The sequence below is a fragment of the Pagrus pagrus genome, assembly GCF_965226575.1.
Source record: "Pagrus pagrus genome assembly, chromosome: 7".
Classification (NCBI taxonomy): domain Eukaryota; kingdom Metazoa; phylum Chordata; class Actinopteri; order Spariformes; family Sparidae; genus Pagrus; species Pagrus pagrus.
In genome coordinates, this window is record NC_140191.1 from 17457564 (window position 1) to 17481021 (window position 23458).

The 23458-nt window shown below is 42.6% G+C and overlaps 1 protein-coding gene across 1 annotated transcript in view; it reads right to left on the bottom strand.

The window, feature by feature from the left end:
• nphs1 (NPHS1 adhesion molecule, nephrin) overlaps positions 1-22420 on the bottom strand; it is a 38534-nt gene extending 16114 nt beyond the window's left edge. The window contains exons 1-9 of the mRNA XM_084357560.1: positions 22337-22420; positions 17574-17768; positions 13654-13776; positions 6995-7117; positions 6197-6278; positions 4208-4311; positions 2311-2432; positions 1943-2114; positions 578-735 (exon numbers count right to left, since the gene is read on the bottom strand). Of these exons, the coding sequence (XP_084213686.1) occupies positions 578-735; positions 1943-2114; positions 2311-2432; positions 4208-4311; positions 6197-6278; positions 6995-7117; positions 13654-13776; positions 17574-17768; positions 22337-22400 (1143 nt within the window). The 5' untranslated portion in view covers positions 22401-22420. The remainder of the gene's footprint in view (positions 1-577; positions 736-1942; positions 2115-2310; positions 2433-4207; positions 4312-6196; positions 6279-6994; positions 7118-13653; positions 13777-17573; positions 17769-22336) is intronic.
• Positions 22421-23458: the final 1038 nt, after the last annotated feature.

The window sequence follows — 23458 nt, forward strand, 5'->3', positions numbered from 1 at the left end:
ACTGTTTCAGATGCATTAAAGCTCACACACGGCACACTGAGTGCCTTGTGTAAGATCAAATGAAAATGCTGCTGCCAGATGAATAAAGAGCTTGTTTAATAACGCTCATCTTCTGTGTCAGCTTTTATTCACTTTGATCTTATTAACATACACAAAAGAGGAGAGGAGCTGCAGAATACTCCTTTTGGAATCGGCTGCTGATTCATTTGCGAGGCTGCAGCGGGGCCTATTCAGACTCTGCTCATGGTCATACTGTTTTTCTTTCATCTGAGCAAGTTCACATGAGGTCACATTTCATACTGGGGATTCTTTTAATTCAATGGGAGGCATTTTAAAAGTTTTTTGTTGGTGCAGTAAAGGCAAGCTTGAGTGAAGGGCAAAGCTTTTGCACTTTATCTGTTATGCTTTTTGCCTTGTGTTTACAGAAAAAGAAACAAAAACATGCCCTTTTCCAGTATCCACTTTACCGGCCAGCATGATCCCCAATTATAACTCATTGTGTGCACTGTCTCTTGCTGGCATCACTTCTCTTTGCCTTCTCCTCAGATACTGTAGATACATTTCAACTTCGTCTCACCTCTTCCATGGTTACAGCAGACGTGTTGAGCTCCTTGTAGCCCAGCCACCAGCGGATCTGGACAGGGGGATTACTGGAAGTGGCGTAGCAGCTCAGAATCAAGTCCTGCCCCTCGATGGCTGTGAGCTCACCCACCAGCTTCACCTCTGCGGGCTCGACTAATGTGCGCGCACGCACGCAAAGACATGTCAGTGAAAATATTGTTCCGTGAGTAGCACATTCAACAGCTACCTATTCTGATCACAGTGGCAGCGCAGCTATTTTCGGATGTGAAACATTGAGCTGTATCAAGGGGGAGAGGGAAAATCACTTTGAGTGGCAACTTGTTTTCTCAGGAGGTTTTCAGTGTGGTTTCTAAAGTCTGCTTCGTTTTAACCACAGGGGGAGACGGGGTACAATAGCTGCAGGCAAAGTGATGCAGCTGCATAAAGCCTTCAGGGGAATACAAAGGCTGGGGACTGAGCAGGCAGACACAAGGAAGGATGGGGTCACGTATGTAAATCTTATCCCACATGAGGCACAGGATGGGATGCATTTGAGCATGCCACACACAAAGACTGTTGAAATTACGCAGGTGCCGCGAGGTAAAAGAGGCATATTCATATTACACCGGTGAGACGTATTCTGTGCCCTCAAGCCTCTGCCAGTGCCTGGAGCGTAGTCAGGCAGTCAGCGGCTCATTTTCAAAATCCCTGAATGGATGACTGGGAGGCATGGCACCAGGGCCTTGGTGAGGAAAGCACTGGAGTACCTTCAGCCACCTTTACATAGCATGAGCAAGAGATTTCTGTTAATTCAGAGCATATTTACATAAAATAGGAGCATCAATCGCGCAGCATTTAAAGCTCTGACTTACATTGTCTGGCTCTGTAGTGGAAATCAGGCTATTGTTAGGCTCAACGCACCAGGGCTGCTGAATATTAATTCTGTATTTGTTTTATTGTTGCTGAAACAAACATTTTATATTCAGAGAGAAAAGTATAATCTATTAACCATGGGCGTTACTGTCGCACAAAGTGTAGGCTTTACTGCCTCAGGACTGAGCATTGAAGCAATTCAGCTGAATTAGTGTAGCAGCAATGAAAGAGCACGCTCTGATACTAATCTGGAGGCAGTGGGAAATATGGGCTGCAGCCATAATAACCATTAGTTTCATTAATGATATTAGCATTAGAATTTATGCTGGGACAGCAAAAGAATTGGTTTTTGGAGGTAAGACTCTTATTATATTCCTCTGCCTCATGTCCATATCCTTAATAATCCATCGCTTCGAGTCCTGCCAGGGCTTTGTGTGTGTAAGTGTGTGTGTGTGTGTGTGTGTGTGTTTCAGTGCAGTGCACGATATTATGCATTATTTTCACTCACAGAGCACAGTGATTTTGCGGCTCACAGACAGAGGGGATCGGGACACCAGATTGACGCTCTCGCAGCACAGCACCGCCTGGTTGTCCTCCGGGGTGATCTTCAGGCGGAGGGCGTTGCTGGACTTCTGCGCCTCGATGTCCTCCTCCCAAATTGTGGACAGAATTTCACCATTCTGACATGAAGATGTACACGTGAAAAAGGCAACATCAAGAACATGTTTGAATATTTGCAAGGCCCCCATATGGTGAAGTACAGAAGCGACTAACAATGGGATGCTTCCACTGCAAGTTCTTCAACTAAAATAGCTCATTTTGTCGGTGTGACAGCCTGCTACAAAGCCTCCTTAACAGATGGCGCAGAAGATTTACCTTGGTCCAGTGGAGAGTGGCTAGGGGGTTTCCACCATGAGACACGCACTCCAACACAAGCACTCTCCCCGCTTTGACTTCCTCTCTCTCCAGACCCACAATAACTGGAGGCTGAGGTGGGACTGCCAGGAAGCGAGAGACAAAAATAAAAAATGGACTTGACAAATGGGAATAGCAAAGGGGACGATAGAAAACTAAAGAGAAAAAGGTGAGATGGGAAGAGAAGGGATGTAGTCACTCAGGGGAACAGCAGGATGGAGTGACCATCAATGGGACGACATAAAAAAGAAACTGCGCTGCGATGAGAACGCTCTCTGCAATTGAGTGGGGAGCATGCCTATTTGTAGCGACAAGGCCAATAAATTGGGCACATTGAACATGACTGTGGGATAAGAGGTCCAGATCTGATGAAAGCATTAAGTATTAAGCGAGCAGTGAGCTGGATCAAGTCCATAAAGCAAAATAACAGATGTTCAAACAGTAATAAGGCAACGTGAAATATGAATAAATTACAGCCTCCTTGAATAAAATATATACGCAGTAAATAGGGGAGGACGGGCCTTTGTTATTGCAGCAATCAGTTTCAGAGAGCCGTCTGCAGACCCTGGGCCAGTGTGACAAATTGCCACCTTGCTAACAATCTGCCTGGCTGAAAATGGCCACCGCGCTGGCTTTGATGGGCTGGCATGCTGAGTAAGACTGCAGCGGTGGTCCCAAGTTCTGCAACATTAGCACTTAGCACAGAGCCCGCGTTGTTTAATACCAGGCAAAGGGATGGAGAGGAAAGGAGGAGTGCTCACGGTTATTGGTGATTGTTAAAACAGCAGCGGCAGCCTCTAATGTGGAGGAGTATAGATAGAGACAACATTAAGGTGTCTAGTCAGCCCGTGGATAATACGGCAGCCGAGCTGGAGGCAGCAGAAGGTGTCAGCAGCCACGCTCCACTTTAATCAACAACATGATTTAGGCCCCGGAGAAGCAGGTGGGTGGACTCTCAGGCCTAAACAATCAATTACTTCAACTGATCAACAGAGTAGAAAATACTAAACCTACTGTAGTAAACAGGAGCTGCGGTGTCAAACTGTTTGTGGATTTAGCGGCGATGGCTTTCATTGTTACCTCGCCAAATAAGAGGAAAAGCGAAACAAAGAGGCACAGAAAGCAAGTGTGTCAGCTCACCTTTGTGTGCCGCTGTAACCGTTTTATTATATAATGTCAAGCAGTTTGTGATAATAACATGAAAGAAAAGGCAACAGCAAGTGCCTCCCCTCCTGCCTCAGTGGAGTCTAAATTTAATTTGAGCTGATGAGCACAAAAGTTGCCGGGTTAGTTTTGCAGGATTCATCATTATTAACGGCGGTAGCCTTAGCTTCGCACATTAGTTATTATAATACTGTTAAAAAATTCAGAACTTGAAGCCTCGCTGATGTAATCCATCTCAGTTGGTAAAATAATTGGGTTATGTGTTTTGGTTAACATTGGGGAAATGAGACTGAGGGTGTAAAAAAGGTTACGATTACTGAATAAAATAAATCTGAGCTAAACTAATTCAGAATTAATTGCAGTGTCGGTGCATGAATTTACACTGCGGACACTTTTACAGTAGGAAAACAGCCTGGACCTCCTGTTTTGGTCATATCAATCTCAGTCCACCAGGGGAAAGCTTTGAGAACTGGAGGCAGTCACACTCATGTTGTCTTAAAGTAGGTGTGAGTTTGCCTTCAGGTTCAATGTTTCTCCTCGGACCACTAACGCAGACTGAGTGCACAAGTCCGGATACCCTTGGGCCTCCCCGAGGTTGGGTTCCTGTGCGGTTGAGTGTGTTTGTATGCCAGTGTGTTTTTGTTAAACAGAGAGGGTGTTGACTGTCACTTTACAGACAGGTTGAGACACTCACAGTACACGCTCATGGTCACTGTGGTCTCCACAGGCCGGAAAAGGGCGGGGTTGTTGGCGTGACATGCCAGCTGCCTCCCGTTGTCAGAGCTCAGAGCAGTGACCCTTCGAGAGGAAACAGAAAGAAAGAAGAAGAGAGAGGTATAAAAGGCAGTTCAGACAGAGTCATACAAAGTGCTAAAGCTCAAAATATCACAAAATGATAATGTCCGGCCACCAGTGGAACAGTTTTTGTGCAATATGTAAGAATTTAAGTTCAAAACATTCAAAAATGTACTAAAACGATCAACAGAATGTGACAATTAAAATTACAGTTTTGACATTATGTCAAAGAAGTTTATGGATTGTGTTGAAGAGATATCTACTGAAGTTAGCATGCTAACCAGCTAGCTGGGTGCCTGAAACCTCTTTCTCCCAGCGATCCAAAGCTCCTGTGCAAGCGCCGTAAACACCAACACTCCACTGGTAGTCCAGCTAGCTGCACTGCAAACTGGCTCTAATACAATAACAGTAGCTTCAGTCACAGATGTGAAAAAAATTAAACTGTGATTAAAACTACTTGTTCTGCAGTAAAATGTCCCCTGTTACTGTTCATTATTATATATGACGTCATTGGATCATTGTTACTGTTGTAGCTGGTGGAGGTGGAGCTAGTTTTAACTACTTTACGCAAAAAGTGTCTTAAACTTGCATTCCTTCTAATGGCCAGCAGGGTGCAACTTCACTGGTTTCAAAAATAAGTCTGATTGAATGTAAGCTTATGAGAAAATGACCCTACTTCTTACTTGATTTATTACCTCAGTAAACTGTTTCTTAATGAGTTTATAGTCTCAATTGCTTGTTTCAAAGCTTCTTCAATACAGCATGATCATTTTATTCCATTTAGAATAAAATAAACAATAAAGCAGGGTATGCTCTAGGGCGTGGCAACCTTTGGATTGACAAATTGCTACCATGGCGTGTCCTCAGGTTCGTGGTGTTATACAATCTATATCCTCCCCAGCTTCACCCTCTGTACAAAAAGACGACGACGGCTGTAATGCCAGACTCAAGACTTCAAAAATGGAAGCCCACAAATGTAATGTAATATCTAATAACTCACAGACATCTGAAGTATGACGAGGAGCCGCAACTAGACTCATATTTCCCAAAAAGTTGTGAACCCCGGCTTTAATCTTACACCATGTGTGGCATGTCAATATCTTATCGCGCAATTTTTTCCCCTTAATATTCTCAATTTATACTTAAAAGAATTTTTATAAATCTAGTGGAGTAAAAAGTGCAATATTTTTCTGTGAAATGTAGCGGAGTCAAAGTATAATTTAGCAAAAGATGAAATGACTACAAGGCCAGAAGTAAAGTACAAGGCCCTTAAATTTGTCCTTAAGTAGTGTACTGAAGGAAATTCGTGATGTACACTGAATGAGCCACTTGTCCCTGCAATGCAGTGCATTTATTCTAAGCCTAGTTTGCTCCTTCAGTGTACGTCTTCTATATCAAATTACAGTACAATATCAAGCGTAACAATCACACATGGCCCACTGCTGTGTACGCTCAGTGTGAATATGAGGAAGAAGCATCAATATTGCTTAAGGCCTTGGCTGTTCTGCAATAGAGCTGAACAACGTTGCAGCTCCTCAGTACCAATGTTATCTCGGGATATGACAAGAGGTTATTATCTCTGACACAGAGGAGACAAGCAGGATTAAAGCAATCTATGGCCCTGTTTAATGTATAGGCACCTGGCGAACCGGCGAGGATCGGATCTGTCTCGCTGCTGGAATGTAATTTTGTGCATTTGACAGAAGCTAATTCAATCGCACAGTGCCAAGTAACAGTTCGCTGTGTGCAGAAATTCATTGTACTCGCTAAGACAGAAGGAGAAAATAAGAGCCGGGTGAAAACAAGGGAAACAAGAAACAAAGACAGGCTCGGAGAGATTGAGCAGGTTGGTGAGGAGAATGAGTCTGGCAGGCAGGCGAACACATACGTTACTTCAGCATGCGTGTTCAGGAGCTTATCCTTTGAGCCAGACATGGTGAAAGACTCTGCACCTGTCAGCTCGACTCCATCTGAAAGACACAATGGGGGGAAGGCACACAAAAAGAAGGAGAAGGCTGTGTGTAAACTTGTTCACGTGAGACGGAAACATCGGTGTTATGGAAACGGTAAATACTGGGATATTATGTTAGAGGTGGAGTATCTGTACGTCTAAACCTGTCTTTGAAATTAAATCAAATCAGTGTTATGTTACAATATTGAAACAACAAAATGACATTGTGCTGAACACAATAAAGATGTACATTTCAACAAGAAAAAACAGCGCATGTATCTCAGACCTACTGCACAATGCTGTAGATAAATTCACACCAAGACAAACAAATAGAACATCTCTCCCTCTCTGTTTGAGCAATATACAGTATAATAGGTGTGACAGGGGAGCAACAAGCAAAAAGAGAAAATGAGAAAATTGCAGTTGTTTCTGTAAACAACTGGGAACTTGTCCTACACTCACTGTACATGTAATTGTAAAGTCAGTGGAAATTGGAAATTCAAATGTTCAGGCTATTTCCTCCCACACAGAGTCTGCTCCTTTCAACTCTGCTGTTCGGAGAAGTCTTTACTGAGCTTGAATGTTATCATCTGCAGTCTTCTTATGTTTATGCATTCAGCTTGCGACCTGTGGAGATCCAAGAATATAAAACAACGGAAAGGCTGCTGCCCTCAGATCTCACCCGTCTGGCTGACCATCGCTGTCACACTCAGTGCAGTTGAACAGGTGACTCACCTTTAAAAAGTGTGATTTCCGCCACAGGCTTTGCATCAGGGGCGACGCAGGTGACCGTGTATTTCTTCCCCGCCACCCAAGGTGTTGCCATGTCCACCTCGAAGAATGGCTTTGAAGGAGGAACTGAACGAAAGGAACAACAGCTCAAGTTGCATATTTATGGTGAAATGGTAAATGGATTGTATTTATATAGTGCTTTTCTAGACTTAGCATCCCCTCACAGCGCTTTAGTCGGCATTTGCCCATTCTCTCATACACTGGTGGCAGAGGCTACCATGCAAGGCACCATCTGCTTATCGGATAACCAATTCATATGCATGCACACAATGATCGAAGAGCTACTGGGAGCTAACGGGGGGTCCAGTATTTTGCCTAAAGACAATTCAACGTGTAGACTTCAGGGGCCGGGGATCAAACCACCGACCTTACGGCTGGAAGATGAACGCTCTAGCTCCTGAGTCCACAGTCAGATTGTTTTGAAAGGAATACAAATTACATAGCTTATTGTAATTAGTGACATAATCAGGCTTGGAGAGCAACGGAATACACATGACAGGCGTCTCACACAACATCACTCTGGTCTTGAATTAAACCAAATACACATGTATGTATGTATCCTTACAGAATATATACTTGTTAAAAATCAAATAAAAGTCATCTTATTGATATTCCTTATCTCTATTCTTCATTTGCATATGTTTGGTTAATGGGTTAATCCAAAAGTAATGGAAAGTAATCAAGTCACATGACTTTATATTGTGATACTTGGATTACTGACTACGTTTTTTTACCAGGTAATTAGTAACTGTATCGGAAGACATTTTTAAAGTAACCCTCCCAACCCTGAGCACAATCCATTCAATTACAAAAAAATGCAATCTAGTCAGAATACTTTTGGATTACCTCCAAATTGACCATTGAAAATATTGCACCAGATACTAAAACAGGGCACAGCCACATGTTTTTTTAAAAAAATCTAAAAACATTTTCAATGTAATTCAAATGTATTTTGCATATTCAGCATTCACAGTAAAAACAGGAAACAAACAACAGATTATATATATATATATATATAGCTAGAAGTAAGTACATATATATATGTATATATATATGTACTTACTTCTAGCTACATGGCTAACTGAGCTAACTAGCTACCAGCAGCTATAGTTAGCTGCAGTTACTGGTTAGAGTACACAAAAACAGTACTGGCATAATCTACAGGTGTACTGTGTGTATTCTTCAACATGTGAGATGCTACTTTACTATATTTAACTATATTAACTACAATCTAATTAGGCATTTTTTCAAATGTAATCTGGTCTGATTACAGTTACTTTTTATAATCTGCTTACATAACCCTGATTACATATAATACATTACAACCCAACTCTGTTTATCTCATAACTCTAATATCCATCACACTAATTTTGGGTTATTGGAAGCAGGCGCTATCGCAGATGGATATTAGCTTATGCAACGATATGATAATAAGGGCTGGTAACATTTGGGAGTGACTGGGATGTCATGCTGTCAGCTTTTGAGTGATTTACTACAGCGAGGTTTGATGTTCTGTTGAGTTAGAATACAAATTGTCTACACGAGGAGAATCAAGAGATGAAATAGTGATGAAACCGATCCAGCGCTAATCTATCATAGCAAACACCAAACACTTCTCTTCTCAGATCACCCCCAAGCTAAATATGTGCTTTCTGGACTGATCAAAGCAGGCTTCACTTCTCCACTGTTCTACTCTACAATCCTTTTATCTGACCATAAATAGGAAATTCCAGGAAAGAAAAAAAAACAAAAAACACAGCTTTTAACACAAGGGACCGAAAATTGTTTGGCAGGAAATTGAGAAATCTGTCACCAACTAATCATCAAAGAGATTTCTGCAGATCTGTGAGCCATTCTTAAGCTAGACTATCAGTTTAATCATGCACGTGCCACAGAAACCTGAGCGCTCATTGTGCCAGCTTTAAGAGAGTAGATGAGCCCATAGAATTAGAATCCATGTTTAAGGTTGTTTTTCTTTCATCAAAGATCAAGTGCAAAGGCTGTCTGAGTTCAGAAACAGAACGGGGTGTCTGCAAGTACAGGATTGATACATGCGTGTGAGAGAGACATGAAAGACTCCGGAGGAGACGTAAAGAGACACGGCAAGAATGAAAAGTGGGTGTAAGACGGGCTGCAGGGGCAGGTAGATGGCTGCTGTTGGATATCTGAGATAAACCCACAGCTAATGTGTGGGTAAAAAAAACAAAAAAAACAGCTGGACCAGAAGCAGCCACGCCAGCCAGCCATTCAGTTCCTCTCCATCTCCTTTGGCACATTACAATCAACGCCTGGCCACTAGGAGGAGCTGTTGCTGTGTGCAGAGTCGCCCACTGGCTCCAGTCTGCTATTGAGACAGATGAGATGTGGCTGCAGCTTCAAACTGATTTAAAAGAAGCAATTGAATCTGTGTGGACTGTGATGGGTTACCCAGAGCACTGCAGAGGCGCGCGTTGCAATAATGAGATGCATTTGTTTGTTTTTCCCCCCTCTTCCCCGAGAAGATGACTGGGCCATGCATCTATTGACAGCCCCTGCACTCTCAATCTACTCAGGCCCGCACGATTCACATAGGCGCGCCACTTGTTGTGCTCGAGGAGAGTCTGGCAGCCTAACAAATCCTAAAATAAGAATAATGATATGTTCGCAAATGAGGCAGGCAGGTATCTAATTTTTCCCTCGCTCGCACATGCTGGCCCGTTCCTCTTATCTCTCATTCACTCCATCATCCCTCTCTCCAGCAGCCCGGGCCCCTCCACCCCTCCACCCCGCCCATCTCCCACCCCCCTTTCTCCCCACACTATCCTTCTTGACCACTGCAGTTAAACTGCAGAAGCGCGGGGGTGTGGGGGGTGTTGGGGGGGAGGTGTGTTCCAGCTTGGACTGGGAATTACAGCATGCCATCCATCACATCTGCAAACCATGTGACCCAATCAGCCCAGTCAGGATGAACTTACACGAGCACACACATTTGTACAAATGTGATAGCACATGTGGACGACAACAAAACACACATCCTATTCAATTTACCAGACATGCACTCAGAGCAAGGCACAGACAGCAAACAAGCTGTTCTCTTAATTAACTCCTTGTGCCCCTTCTTTGTCTACTTGGCTGTCTGCTTTTTTATTTCCTCTCTCTCTCTCTTTCTCTGTGTTCCTCTCTGCTTTCTAGCCCTATCTCTCTTATTAAGGTACATACCTGTATATGAACACAAAAATAGATAGGCATGCAAAGACTTGCTCCTGACGCTCAGACGAGGAACAGTGAGCCGCAAAATTCGATTCATTAGACAAATACAGACGGATGGATGGATAAGGCAGATAAGAAGCAGATTAGCAGACACACATCAATATGCATAAGCAGCTCTTTCCACCTATCTTTCTCTCTCATTCACATACAGATGCACACACACTCCCTTCTCTCGCTCGCACACAAACACCCAAAGATGAACTCGAGTCTACAGTGCATGCAGATTTGCACGCACAAACACACCGACACGGGCGAGCGAGCGTGCAGGCAGAGCTACATTCATCTCACTTCACTCTCAAAAACAGGCGCCAGCGTGTGCGCACAGTAACATGTGATACTGATTCTCTGGAAAACATTGGAGAAGGCCCAGAGGATAAAACAGTCTCTTAAAAGCTTATTATGCTGAATTAAGGAAATAATGGAGAGTGGAAGATCAGACTTCTCAACACCAGGCAGACACAACTCATCGGTTTTATCTCTGGAAGACAATGATTGGCTAAATCTACATCCACGCACATACACGAGGATGTATTTTTATACTCGCATGTGCATGAAAACACATTCGCACACGCGTTGTAGGTCTCAGGTGTGTGATCTCTGGCAATGAAAGCCTCTAAAACAGCACTCTCTTTCAGCTCTGTCTCCCTCTTCACGTCTGCGTCTCTATTAACAGAAATTATTCCACACACATGCAAGGCCTGAACTGACTCGAAGGTAAATCTACCTTATAGCAGAGAAACAGAACATTGTTTGTCCCTTTAGTGTCTCATTTGCCATTTAGGAGAGCCTCATGTGGTAATTGTACAGACCCTGACACTGTAACATCAGTCTGGCGCTGTGATATGCACACCAGCGTACAGTATAACACACCGTCCTCTGATGGGGGTTATATCTTGGGCAACTGTCAGAACTTTCCGTGAACGAAGATGAATAAAGTCACCATGTTCTACGTTGCTTGTGCCCCCATTTATAAGTTGTTCCATTATTCATAACAGGGAATCATAAAATGAAGGCTCATTATATACTCTTCAAGTGCTAAACTCATTAGCTACCGCAAAAAACCTCACCATAGCCCTGGTTCCTAAAATGTCCTCTAACCTCCAACCAACACTGATAATAAGCTTACACACATGGGCACACTCACTCACACACACATATCTCTCTAAGACCCGGCTATGGCAACTGAATGAGTAACACAGTCTAAAACCAGAACACATCAAATGACTGTTTTGAACGTTTGCAGGAGGCATCTGTACGGGCGTGCAACGCGGTGAGGGAGAGAGTTGTTCATTAATAGGATTAAATGCTAAGGCTAATGGTATAAACCGAGACACAGGATGTGTCAGGTATGTGACGGGCACAGTGCGGGGTAAGTTTTAGCAGAGGAGGGGGTTTCAGGGGAGGGGGTAGAGGTTGTTATTGTCATGGATTACTCACTGCCACTTGATCTGCCTATTGCAGTAATCCCCTATCTAAGCTCCGCAGGAAGGCAAAAACACACAGGAGTTATGTTGCACCAATGGAAATGTCTTGAAAACATCTCTTTGTAAGCCCATGGATGGGGCTTATTGACATTTTTCCCTCCATCTCCGCTACTCACTGCCTGTGGTGATCCATCTTGAATTAGCCAGTCATGATAGCACTCCCTCTGACCCAAGAATCCAATTATTTGACCAGCAATCTCTGTTTTGTTTTCACATCCCTCCCATCTTTCCCCCCTCCCACTGTATCTCCCTCGTAAAGAGTTTATAGTGTTTTGATTTGATGCAGGGCTTGATGGGATATGGCCACGGCTGACTGGCCAGGGGTGTGGGGCCTTGGGAGCTGTAGTTCAGTGATGGAGAAGTCCGTGGGGAACTCATCAGAGACAGTGCTCTTCAAAAGGATGCACAGTTTCCAGTCCCAGTTCAGCACTAACAGGAGATTGAATTCATCAGCTCATTATAAAGCCCCAGATTAGTCACGTATTTTGAATCAGTTGAGTTGGTGGTGTGGAACAAATGACCCTTTAGGACCAAGGCTGCGGAGTGCTTTTTAAGTCAGTCGCTTCACTCTTTGCCCTTTGCAACCGTACAGCTGCAAATGTCCATCTCAATCGGTCAACAGCTGGATAGTGTTCCCCGGACGCTGAACAAAAACACCAGCTGAGGCGTGTGGAAAGGATTCAGATGTGAGGATCACAGGGCAGCAGTAGGTTTCAGTCATGGTAAATACGACTACCAGCAACCGCCTGATGCAACACGAACATAATTCCCACACATTTTGACCTTTCTCGACAAAGCCGAAAGCAATTTGTGTTGACTTTGTGCATGTGGGCGCACATGCAATAGCCTTCTCAGATGTGATAAATGTGGGAGTCAAGCCTGCTGCGGCTGCAGGTGTAGGCCTGCTGTAGGACATGAGACTGCTGCAGTGTAGAGCAGAACGTAGCCATTCAAAGGAGACGTCTGCGCTCTATGCCTCTTCCTACCCCACACCACCCGCCATCCCTCCCACCGACCCATTGATGTCAGAAAAACCTGCCTTCTTCCCAGAAGAGAGTGAGGCGGCTAGAATTGCCCCGGCAACACTCCCTCCCCTCTGAAAAAAACCCTCTCCATGGTCACCAAAGAGAAAGCCTGAAAGCGAGGGAGAGAGGGTGAAAATGTGCACCGGCGAGAATGGGGAGGGGGATGTAAGTAAATGAAGTGCGCCTGGAGAAGAAAGGTTCTTTTAGAGTCCTTTCCTTGCCACATATGGGCTTGCTCCCACAAGCAAGAAGGGAAAGGGAGAGTGAGATACCGGTTGTTATAGAGCAACAACAGGTGGTCCAATGTAGTCGCACAATTACATCTTTTCCAGCACATGTCTGAGTAGGAACTTTTCAATCACTCCTGTTATAATTTATTCCTGTGCGAGGCAGAGACATGGATCACCCCGAGGCTGCCAGGGAATCCAGGCTCTACTGATACTTTATATTGTGCAGCTGCTGGTTAGAGCCACAGACCTACTGGAACATGTGGGGATGACACAGTGCTTGTTAAAGGAATAAATACTGTCCGAAAAGTTGGAAAAATTGCGACTTTCTTCATGGTTCATGCATGCTTCAAATGTGATTTGCGCTTGAAGGAAACCGCTGAGCTCTACTGTGCCAAGGACACTTTCAATTTAGTCCCTATACTCAAGTGTGCGACTGCCTTATGTTAAGCAAATTGAAGCTCTTTATCAATAGAAATGAATATTTAACAGCTCTTTATATGCTGATTACTGGTCAAGAGGTTGTGTATGTTACTGGAGTACTGAGGATGCTCACTGTGCCACATTGTTTTGTTACTGTCTGACCAAAAATACATGTTTATGAGACCCCAGCTCACTTAGCACGTTGACCCAGGCTGTACTGGAAATGATTGCTCCACTGTCCTCAGAACGACCGGCTTGACATTCGTAGAAGGCGTCATCTTCCAGTTGTGCTTTTTCAATCTGAAGATGATACTGTCCTGGAATAGACAAGGAGAGATTAATTACGTTTGTGACACATTATGTTGTGATAAGGATGTGCTCACTAAATACATGTATATAATTACAAAGAGGAGGGTTTCATTTAGCTTTCTTGTTCACACCCCACTGAATACAACGCTCGCTGTTCAGAGTTGTGGCATGTATATCGATAAGTACCTCCTGCAGGCCCTGTTTCTTCTGTGTTGATTTCAGAGTGTCTGAATTATAGGCAATTTCCAACTTGGGAAATGGGAAAATTAACAATAAAAGCAATTTGTACAATGACATTGGCATTTCAATTCAGTGCAGTAATATTCTCTACTACTGACGTATGGCTGTTTGATTTGATTATAAATAGACTATTTTCGTATTTCTGTAAAATGGAAACATCTGACTCGCTGAGAACCTCCTGCTGCAGGCATTTCCATTGACATGCAAGTGGTTGTCTATACTCATAGCAGAGGCATTTTGTTTCAGAATGAATTTCCAGTATGGTAAATGAAATCCAATCTCGGATTCACAACGCTGACTGAATAAACTGTCTATTAATTGATGCCAGGCAGAATCCTCCTCTCTCTGTCTCTCTTCTGATAGTCTGGTACGCCAACAGGGCTTGATTTGTTTGATGCATTGCCATAACCTGTGGGGATTAGATGATGTTCAGTGTTGGTTTTCCAGCTCCTGATTCTCTGGCTCAGAGCCTACTAACATGTGCAAAATAGTATCTTGGTCTGACAACCGCCCAGGCCTAAAAATGCATGTGTCAAGTAAGCTGGCAAGATAATTAACACCAACCAGAAGCAATTTTCACATCTAAGTTATCATTGAGTGCAGGGAGAGAGAGACATTGAAGTTATTAATCATATTCCTCTTTCCTGAAATTACTCACAAATAGTGCAATCAAGTTGCAAAAAGAGTGTATTTATGGTAGGGGCGATGTCGGATGGATGCAACGAGATTTGCTTATTTGTCCATTACCCTGTATTTAATTCAGCTAGGGCCTTCAAAATTTTGGGATACAGTATATCTGCATAACCATTATGCCTGCAGCGCATATTATATATAGTGTATTCTCTCCTCTGCATATCTGCATTTGTATACAGGCCCTAAAGCTGGAAACACATATTGTTACGTAATTGGAAAAGGCTAGTCCCATAGCAAAGGGGTAGGGAAGGAGAACAGCCCAATCGCCAGGATAAAATTTTAGCAATTAACGTTTCTGCAAACCACAGATACTACCAAGATTTCTAATTTGTAGTAAACGTGCCATATTATGTTCATATTAAATGCTTATTAGCTGACTTTAACATCAGGAGGGCACAGTGACAGCCTTAAGTACAGCCAGCAAGGCTACCAAACGATAGAGTGCAGTTTGACTCACAAAATTGGATATTTTAAAGGACGACTGTGGATATTTCCATTCATTTTAGTCGAATCAAAAGCAAGTGTTTTTTAAGGCGACCTGAGGGTCATTTTCAGAGGTTTTTGTGATGACCAAAACCGGCTATTTTTCACGGGAGGTCAGACTATCTCAATCCATGATTGTGCTGACAAAAACAGGTATTTAAAGCCAAACCCTGACGTTTTCCTAACCCTGACCGTGTGCTCTTTGTGCCTTAACCATAGCAGAGCATAAGCACAGCACTGTGACAAGGCAGAAATACAAAATTCAACGTAAACAAACTTAAAGTTGCAACATAAAGACCTCTGTGGTTTTTTTTTTATCATTTATATTTGCGATTGGGATGAGTAGAAATCTAACTAGTGTCAAGGCTGTTGATCTTGATTCAGACAACCTTCATTCAGTCAGCAGAGTATAAGCTCGGTTTCTCATAAGCAGGCAGTATGTAACGGTAAATATTCCACCATTTAAGACCAGACCCTTTCCAGTTTTTATATCATCCAGTTTGCTGGTGCTAATCTTTTAACTGTTTCTCAATCAAGAGTGAAAGCATCTACACAATGTGACAGGCACCAACCAGCTGAAGGGTCTTTATCGCATCTTTTTCTTGCTCTGTTCGGTTTTACATACTTAAGGGTCAATGATATTTGGGCCTGGGCCTACAACGTTCATTTAGCTTGATGACAACTTCATTTGCAAAGACGTTCTTGTGTCGCCAACATGCCACAAACAAGAAATATCAGCAAGTGGTCAAGTTGAAATTCATGTGTGACTTTTGCTCACAAATGTATAAATGTTTGATGTTGATAATAGTTAGCTGTTATTAATTTAAGAAAAAATATGCAAAACTTGCTGTGTATGTGATGTCATGTGAACATGAGTGTTCATTCATAATTGAATTTTGCCTGATTGACTGGCTGCATGCCATGTATTACAATTAAATTGCACCTTGTGGACCAATCACTGAAAATAAATTCTCATTTAATGCTTTGGTGCCTTGAACAAGCTGTTTTATCTGTTCTGCTGTGTGTTTGTCTTTACAATGCACATTGTTACGCACAAATGCATGAAATCCCAGATCTGGGCTCACGTCCATACACATTTACATTATCGCTTTGGTTTGGGGGTAAACTGAGGGTGCTACATCCACTGTAAGTGCGTGTTGAAATCAATGCTGGTTTTCTCCTGTGGGTGTGTGATTTCCGACTTTTTTGAAGCATCGATAAACATCACTGATGGTGACAATCAGTGAAAACTGTTGGAGTATCAAGTGCAGTCAAGTGTCATCATAAATGATTTTGCTCTTTCCGTACAGAGTAAAGTGATTGCATACATCAGTCTGTAGTTGCTTTTCCTGATAAAGTGTACCTGCGCTGATGGCTATTTTATTCATGAGTGTATGTTGGAGTGTTTGACAGCTTGTGTGTGTTTGTTTTACTTACGTTTGCGAGTACATATTCTTATTTAGCAGTAGCTGGTGTAAAAATAGGCCCTACCTTGTGTTATACTCCTCATAATTTGCTCACTGACAACCAATCAGCTGACAAACAACTTTTAAGTGTTTTGTACGTTTGTTATTCATGTAAACTCTCTGTATTATCAGCATGGACAATGTGTGCATGGGCATCTATGCATGTCTCAGTGTTTATGTGTCGCTGGCGGTAACCCACACTGTGAAACAGTGAAGTGCGGCTTGTCGAGTTGCGGGCTGATCAGGAACAGATGCTCTTCTCTTACAAGGGATTGTCTTCTAATTGGCTATTACTTTTTATAGACTGTGGTGCAGATTCTGCAACACACTTTATTCCCTGCCACATTCCACTGATTTGCTGACACTCTGTTGCTTTAATTTAATTTTTTTTCTGCCTTTACATGTGAGTGACAGTGAGGGGGACGAGTGAGAGGCTGTTAACAATCACATCACCTCCTCGGTCCCAGATGCTCCCTATATAGAGAGCTACTGTGCCATAAGGTTCTTGTAATGTCTGTGTTGCTTTATTACGACACTTTTGATGCTATAGCAACAACATAATCTCATTGACTTTTAGAGTCGTCAACACCAGGTTTCCATAATTAAAACAATATGACCTGCATTTCACAAGAAAATACTTCATTTATCCTTTCCTCCATCACCGTTGCTCATCTTGAAGGCAGTTTTTTTTCTTTTTCTACTCAACTGCATCTCCTGTCGAGTTGAGTTCATCATGTCCATCAGATTCTTTATTTTTCTTTCTGTCAAACTGAAAGCCTCATTCAACCATAGGCAATTCATGATAATAAATTATGTTGTCTTTTTACTGATGCTTTATCAAACAAGTTTTATTTATGTAGCTCGAATAGGTCCATCAAAGCCCAATAGGCTGGAGACCTTATTCCCTGAGTATCCCTGTTTACCTCTCTTGGGGTTTCCAATCATGCTGTAGCGTTGAAAGCCTGGCAGGCTCCTCTCAGGTCCCAGGAGGAGGCCATCTTTCACCCACTGCACAGTCCCTGAGGCCCGCAGCACCTCACACCTCAACACAGCTGTGGCTCCCATCCGCACAGTCAGGTTCCTGGGCTCAGTCCTGAAGGCCTGCTGGGCATGCGTGCCTGGAGACATAAAAGGAGAAGGAGGAGAGGAGTCGGATTGGAATGGTGGAGCGGGGAGGGGATGTGATGGGATTTAATGTAAAGAGGAGGAGAAGAACAAGGGTTGAGTATGTCTGAGGAGTGCGATGGAGGTAATAAAAGGAGCACAGGGAGCATGACATAAACATACACCACAGGGATGCAGTCTTGTGGTCTTTTGTCTGAGAAGGCGCCCCACAGTGTCTGGCCACATTATTCATCCTGGCATATGTTTTATTGATGGGAAACTGCAGTGATACGGCCCTGAAAATGAGTCAATAAAGTAATTACTGCGAATTAAATCCCCCCTCGGCCATGCAGATAGGGTATTGGGAGGAGGAAGAAAGCATGGGGTATCAGAGACCTCGTTCACCTGCGGTTTTTCTTCAATGTCGATGTCCCACCAGCTAATTCCTCCTGGGAAGAGTAATGATTATCACTTTAATCCCCCTTGTTTGTCATAGGTGGGGTTGGCCATCCTTCAACCCGGCTCTTGGGTGACACTCTGTGGCGCAGTGCACTTGAGTCAGGAAGGTAACCTTAATTCAGACCACCCACGGGCTACTAACACTCGGGCTAGGATTATATGATTATTAAACATGGAGGTTTATGAATAAATTCAGTTCAAGTTCAAGTCAAATGCAACCGCATACTCCAATTAATGCTTAATATCAAGGTGTGAATCTCGTTTAAACAATGCCCCACAGAGAAGCCAGCCTGATTCCGCTATGGCTGTTTGAATCTTGACCTTCATTGAAGCAATGACCAAGTTGTTTGTGAAGTGCATGCTCTGTTGCGTCTGACAACATGAGTGAGAGGCAGAGCTCTCAGATCAAGGCTGAACCAGTCACCTCACGTCAAATATGAAGGGCAAGATTGGCCATTACACAGGATGCATACAAACAACCAAACACAGAGGCACATTAGCATACAGTTTACATAAATGAATACTCAACAGTGATCTACAGTGGCTGCAGATATAGTATCACTGTATTATTCAGAGATATAGAAATACTAAATACCATACCAAAATGTAGAGATAAGACTCGGTTTTCATGTGCTGAAGTGAGTGTGTAACTTTTGAATGAGGAAATAACACAATCTTCCAAGATTAGTTAGCTTAGCAGTAGATAGTGCTGGCTGGCAAGCGGCTACCGACCATATTATGTCGTCACTACAGACAACTCATTCACGTTAAATCAATCTGTGTCATATTTTGGTACCTAAGAGCAACTTAAAGATAAAAAGGCAGCTGGTAGAGGGGGTTAGACCTGCTTTTTGACAGCAGAACAGCAGCTAACTTGACACAGATTTTAAGATAACGGCTTGTGCAACACAAAGCTAAACCGTTTAATAATTTAATAATTTGCTATAGCCAAGCTAGCGCGCTGTGCTTGTGTAAACCAAGACTATCGCAGTGAGTCAGGGCAACGACTAAACTTTTCAAAACTTGACGCAGATAACACTTGTTATCTCGTTTTTTTACAACTGAAATGCAATTTTTTGTTATTGCAGATAGACCAAAGCAACAAAGACAGGTACTGCAGTGTGGTTACACTTCTTAAAACTCGATGCAAACAACACTGGTTGCAATATTTGTTCAGCGAAATGGCAAGGGTAACATGTCTAACTTGAGGAAACACCTGGTCACAAAATATACAGTAAGCTATCCAAAAGCTGAGTGTAGGCCTACTGTGTTGATAGCCTGAAAGCCAAGTTGCTCCCTAGCTGCAGCCGCAGCTAACATTAGCTCATCCGCAGCCTGCAGTGAAGAAGTTGAATCCTCCAAGGACGATGGAAACCTCATCGACATCTTTGGGTAATGAATTAGCTAGTTGTATAAGTTGTTGTTGGAGATAACGGGGCTTTTGTCAAGTTGAAGTTAGCTTTACATTTTTACTTGTGTGAGCCAAAACTAAAGACGCTGGCATCTGTTTGGACTCAACGTTAGCTTTTACAAATGAAATTACGTTTTAGTTTTTACAGAGATAGCGAAGTACGTTTGGTACCGCTACGCCACCAGTATCATTTCAAATGTGTACGGTAGCTATAGCTGAGCCAGTTAACTAAATGATTTCTCCTCTGTTTGTGCTACGGATACTTTTAGCTTACATTTTAGCATGTCACAGATAAACATTTCAGTGGTTGTCTCACAAACATAAAACAAGAAGTTAATACCTCATTAGGAGACGTGTTTGTTGCTGCCAGTAATGACATCTTTGAACCGACTGAGTCACTTGAAATAAAGGGTTATGTTATATGAGGTTTTAGTGTTCTTTTGTTTTATCATCAAAAATGTATTATCATGAATAGTCATTTTTGGGGCAAGTAAAGCCAAGGCAGGTGATAATTCTTTGTGACTTTGTTGCTGCAAGTGTCCCCTGGCAAAGTGGTTGACCCATACAGTGTTAAGGGGAGGAGGAAGCAGGTGTATTTTAATGATAAACAGTTTGACCTGATGTTTCACACGTGTAAACAAGTAATAACATGAATGACTGCTCAATTCCAGTTCAGTGCCTCGGTAAGCCATTCCAGGACGCAAGCATGCACATTCCCTGCATGTGCTGGAAGTGCAACACCTAAACAGAATGCATCCATCATTAATTAATGTTATTAATTATACCTGTGCTTTCCTGCTGTAACCTGTCAGAATGTCTGCCATGAAATATTGATCTCCATTCGTTATTCAAGAGTGGATGTCTGCAATTATACATGCATGCTTCCCTGCCCTTATTTCTACATTCATTTTGCCTTCTCTAGGTACAGAAGGCACCTCATATTCAAATATTATCAAATGGTATTTATTTGTCTGTTGTTTGTTTAAAGCTAAATCTTCCTCTCCTGTTATTAGGTAGCAGTATATGTGGTCAACATCATGTTGTCCACTATAATGTCAACTGACTTAGGGTTATGTTTAGTGAACTCCTTGAACTGGAAGTCATTGTGGTAATCACCATGGAGACTAGTAGGGCTGTGCACATTATACCAATCGGAGAAGTGAAATTATGCCTGTGTTATTTATTTCTGTATAGACTATTCAATGTCAGAGGTGAAAATGGAAAGAACATACCCAGTGTATTAAATCTGTCAAGGTAAACATGCACAGCACCACGCGGCTCATATTGGATAGCTTTACCTTGAGCTAAGCCAGGCAATACAACAACCGCTGGTAGAAAAGTCAACATGGTCACATAGAAACACCCTATCTGCCACGCTACAATTTGAGCAGTAGTCGACTGAGGTCTCTGTTTCTATGAATAAATTGGTTAATAAAATGTTCCTTAATATTGTATGAGGTCCTGTTAATAGGGAGGATGGTAAGTGAAAGCTGCTGAGATCCTATTTGACAAGGAAATAACAGAGGCAGGTAACAATAATCATGTTAGTAGTTGATCCAAACCACTTAAAGTATTTTGAATAGAAAAGTCCATAACTCCAGAGATCATCTGCTTTATAATAGCTGAACTGGGAAACAAAAAACTAAAGGTGCGGTATGTAAGAATTTTGATTTAAAACACAACAACAGAATGTGAAGAAAAAACTATTTAGATTTTATGTCAAAGATGTCTGTGTATTGTGTTGCAGAGATATCTACTGACGTTAGCATGCTATCCAGCAACCCCCCGTGCCCCCTTTCTTTTTCCCAGCGGTCAAAGGCTCCTGTGCTAGCGGTGTAAACACCAACACTCCCCTGGTAGTCTGGCTAGCTTGCACAGCTAACAAGCTAACCGTAACTACAGTCATGGATGTTTAAACAGAATACAGTTAGTACAGCAGCAGTTAGCAGTTACTCTGGTGATACAATGTCCCGTATATTTTGGGAGTATGAATATAACAGGTAGTCAGATCTTATGCATTGCACCTTTTAAACCTGTTATGGTTGGAAAAAGAAGTTGGTGTCGTGACACCGTGTAAATTCCTGGCAGAAGTATGACCTGTGGGGAAAAGTGTTCTAAACTTTTTGGGGGCAAAAACGCAGAAAGTTGTTCTTTTAAATGATTTGTGTGGCTTTTGTGCCTTTATTTCATAGGACAGCTCGAGATTGTGACAGGAAAGGGGTCAGAGGGAGGAGGGACGACACGCAGTGAAGGACCACGGTACGGGCTGTACGTGGAACGTCTGCTCTACTAAGTGAGCGAGCTACTGGGTCCCAAAGTCACCAAACTTTTTAAGCAGTATTTATCAGATTTGAAGATTTTGACCATTGAAAGTGAAGTAATGGCTCTCTCCGAGTGACTGCTAGCTGTTCTGCGACTTGCTCAGATGCTGGAAAAGAAATATGTGAAAGGAGAAAGGTAAATAGATGCCACAGTAAGCCCAATACTGCAGGAATGCTAGTATTTTAAACAGGATTTTCATAGTATGAGATTAGGAAGGTTAACTGTTCAACATTTACAGCACATGCATCACTCTAAACCTGTGTGGCGTTATTCAGTTAAAGCTTTAGTAAAGTCAAGGTCCCCGCTACTGAAAGGCCTGAACACATATGGGACTTGAAAAGGCCACAGTTACTGTAATGATAGCACCGTGGTGACATTTGATTCTCTTACCCCAGATGAGACAGAGAAAGGGTAAAGCTGAAGGAGACACAATCCATGCTGACAACAAGTCCATTTCACCACTGACACCTGACCTTCGACAATCCTGGAACGACCATGGAAAAAAAAAAACAGCGTATGAAATAAACACAAACATAAACCCTGTGACAACCACAAGGTGAAGATAGTATAGCAGTAGATAGATTTAAAAGTTTTTTCACATTTACATTTTCGTGTTTATTTTCAAGGTTCGACTTCCTGCATTGTAGTATAGCTTGTGTTTGTGGTACTATTTACTATTCACTTCAGCTAAAGTCACAAGCTTTTGCATACACATGAGTACAACACAACAAAGTTTTAAATGAATCAATCTATTGATGCGAGGCACGTTAACAGTATTTATAACCATCAAATCAAAATCAGAGTAGTACTTGGAGTGGAAATCAGTTTGACATGCATAATCTGTGTTTTAGATGGGCAGTACATGTAGCAGAAGTCTGTGTTTGAGTGGTTTGGTTAGTTTTAGTCTCCTGATGAGTCACAAGGGCTGCACAATGCCCTCAGGACTGTGCATTTGAATTTGTGGTAAGTTGTTGTGAAGACATCTACTGTATGTGGCCTCGTTTCAGCTTCTCTTCCCACAATAATTCAGGATCAGCTGAGGGAGTGACGAACAGAGCAGGTATGATCTCCCGAGAGTCCCGAAGAAGGTCAAAAAGACAAAATTCTCAAGTCGATTTGTAAACCTGCAGTGCAGAACTTTTGTCTCCCCCTTCTGGCAGCGAGAGCAATTACACAAATGCTGTTGCTGTGCTTATGACACCGTGCGTACAGTATTTGCTGTTGCCCATCTCTCTCTGGGATCGCTGCCCTGCAGCTCTTTGCTAGTTGACATAAAACACATCCCTACCAGTACGCCAATGCGGAAAGTCGCCTCAAACTTCAAAATTAAAGGTGCATTAACTATTACGTTTTTTAGCAATCTGATGTAGTCCCTCAACTAATTACATCGGTACTAATATTGATCTGTACAGCTGCTGACTTTAAGCCCTGATAATTAATACTTTCCCATAAAATCCACGTCTTACTAACATTCATATCGTACACGTGCCTTTACTTTGAGGACCACTCGCT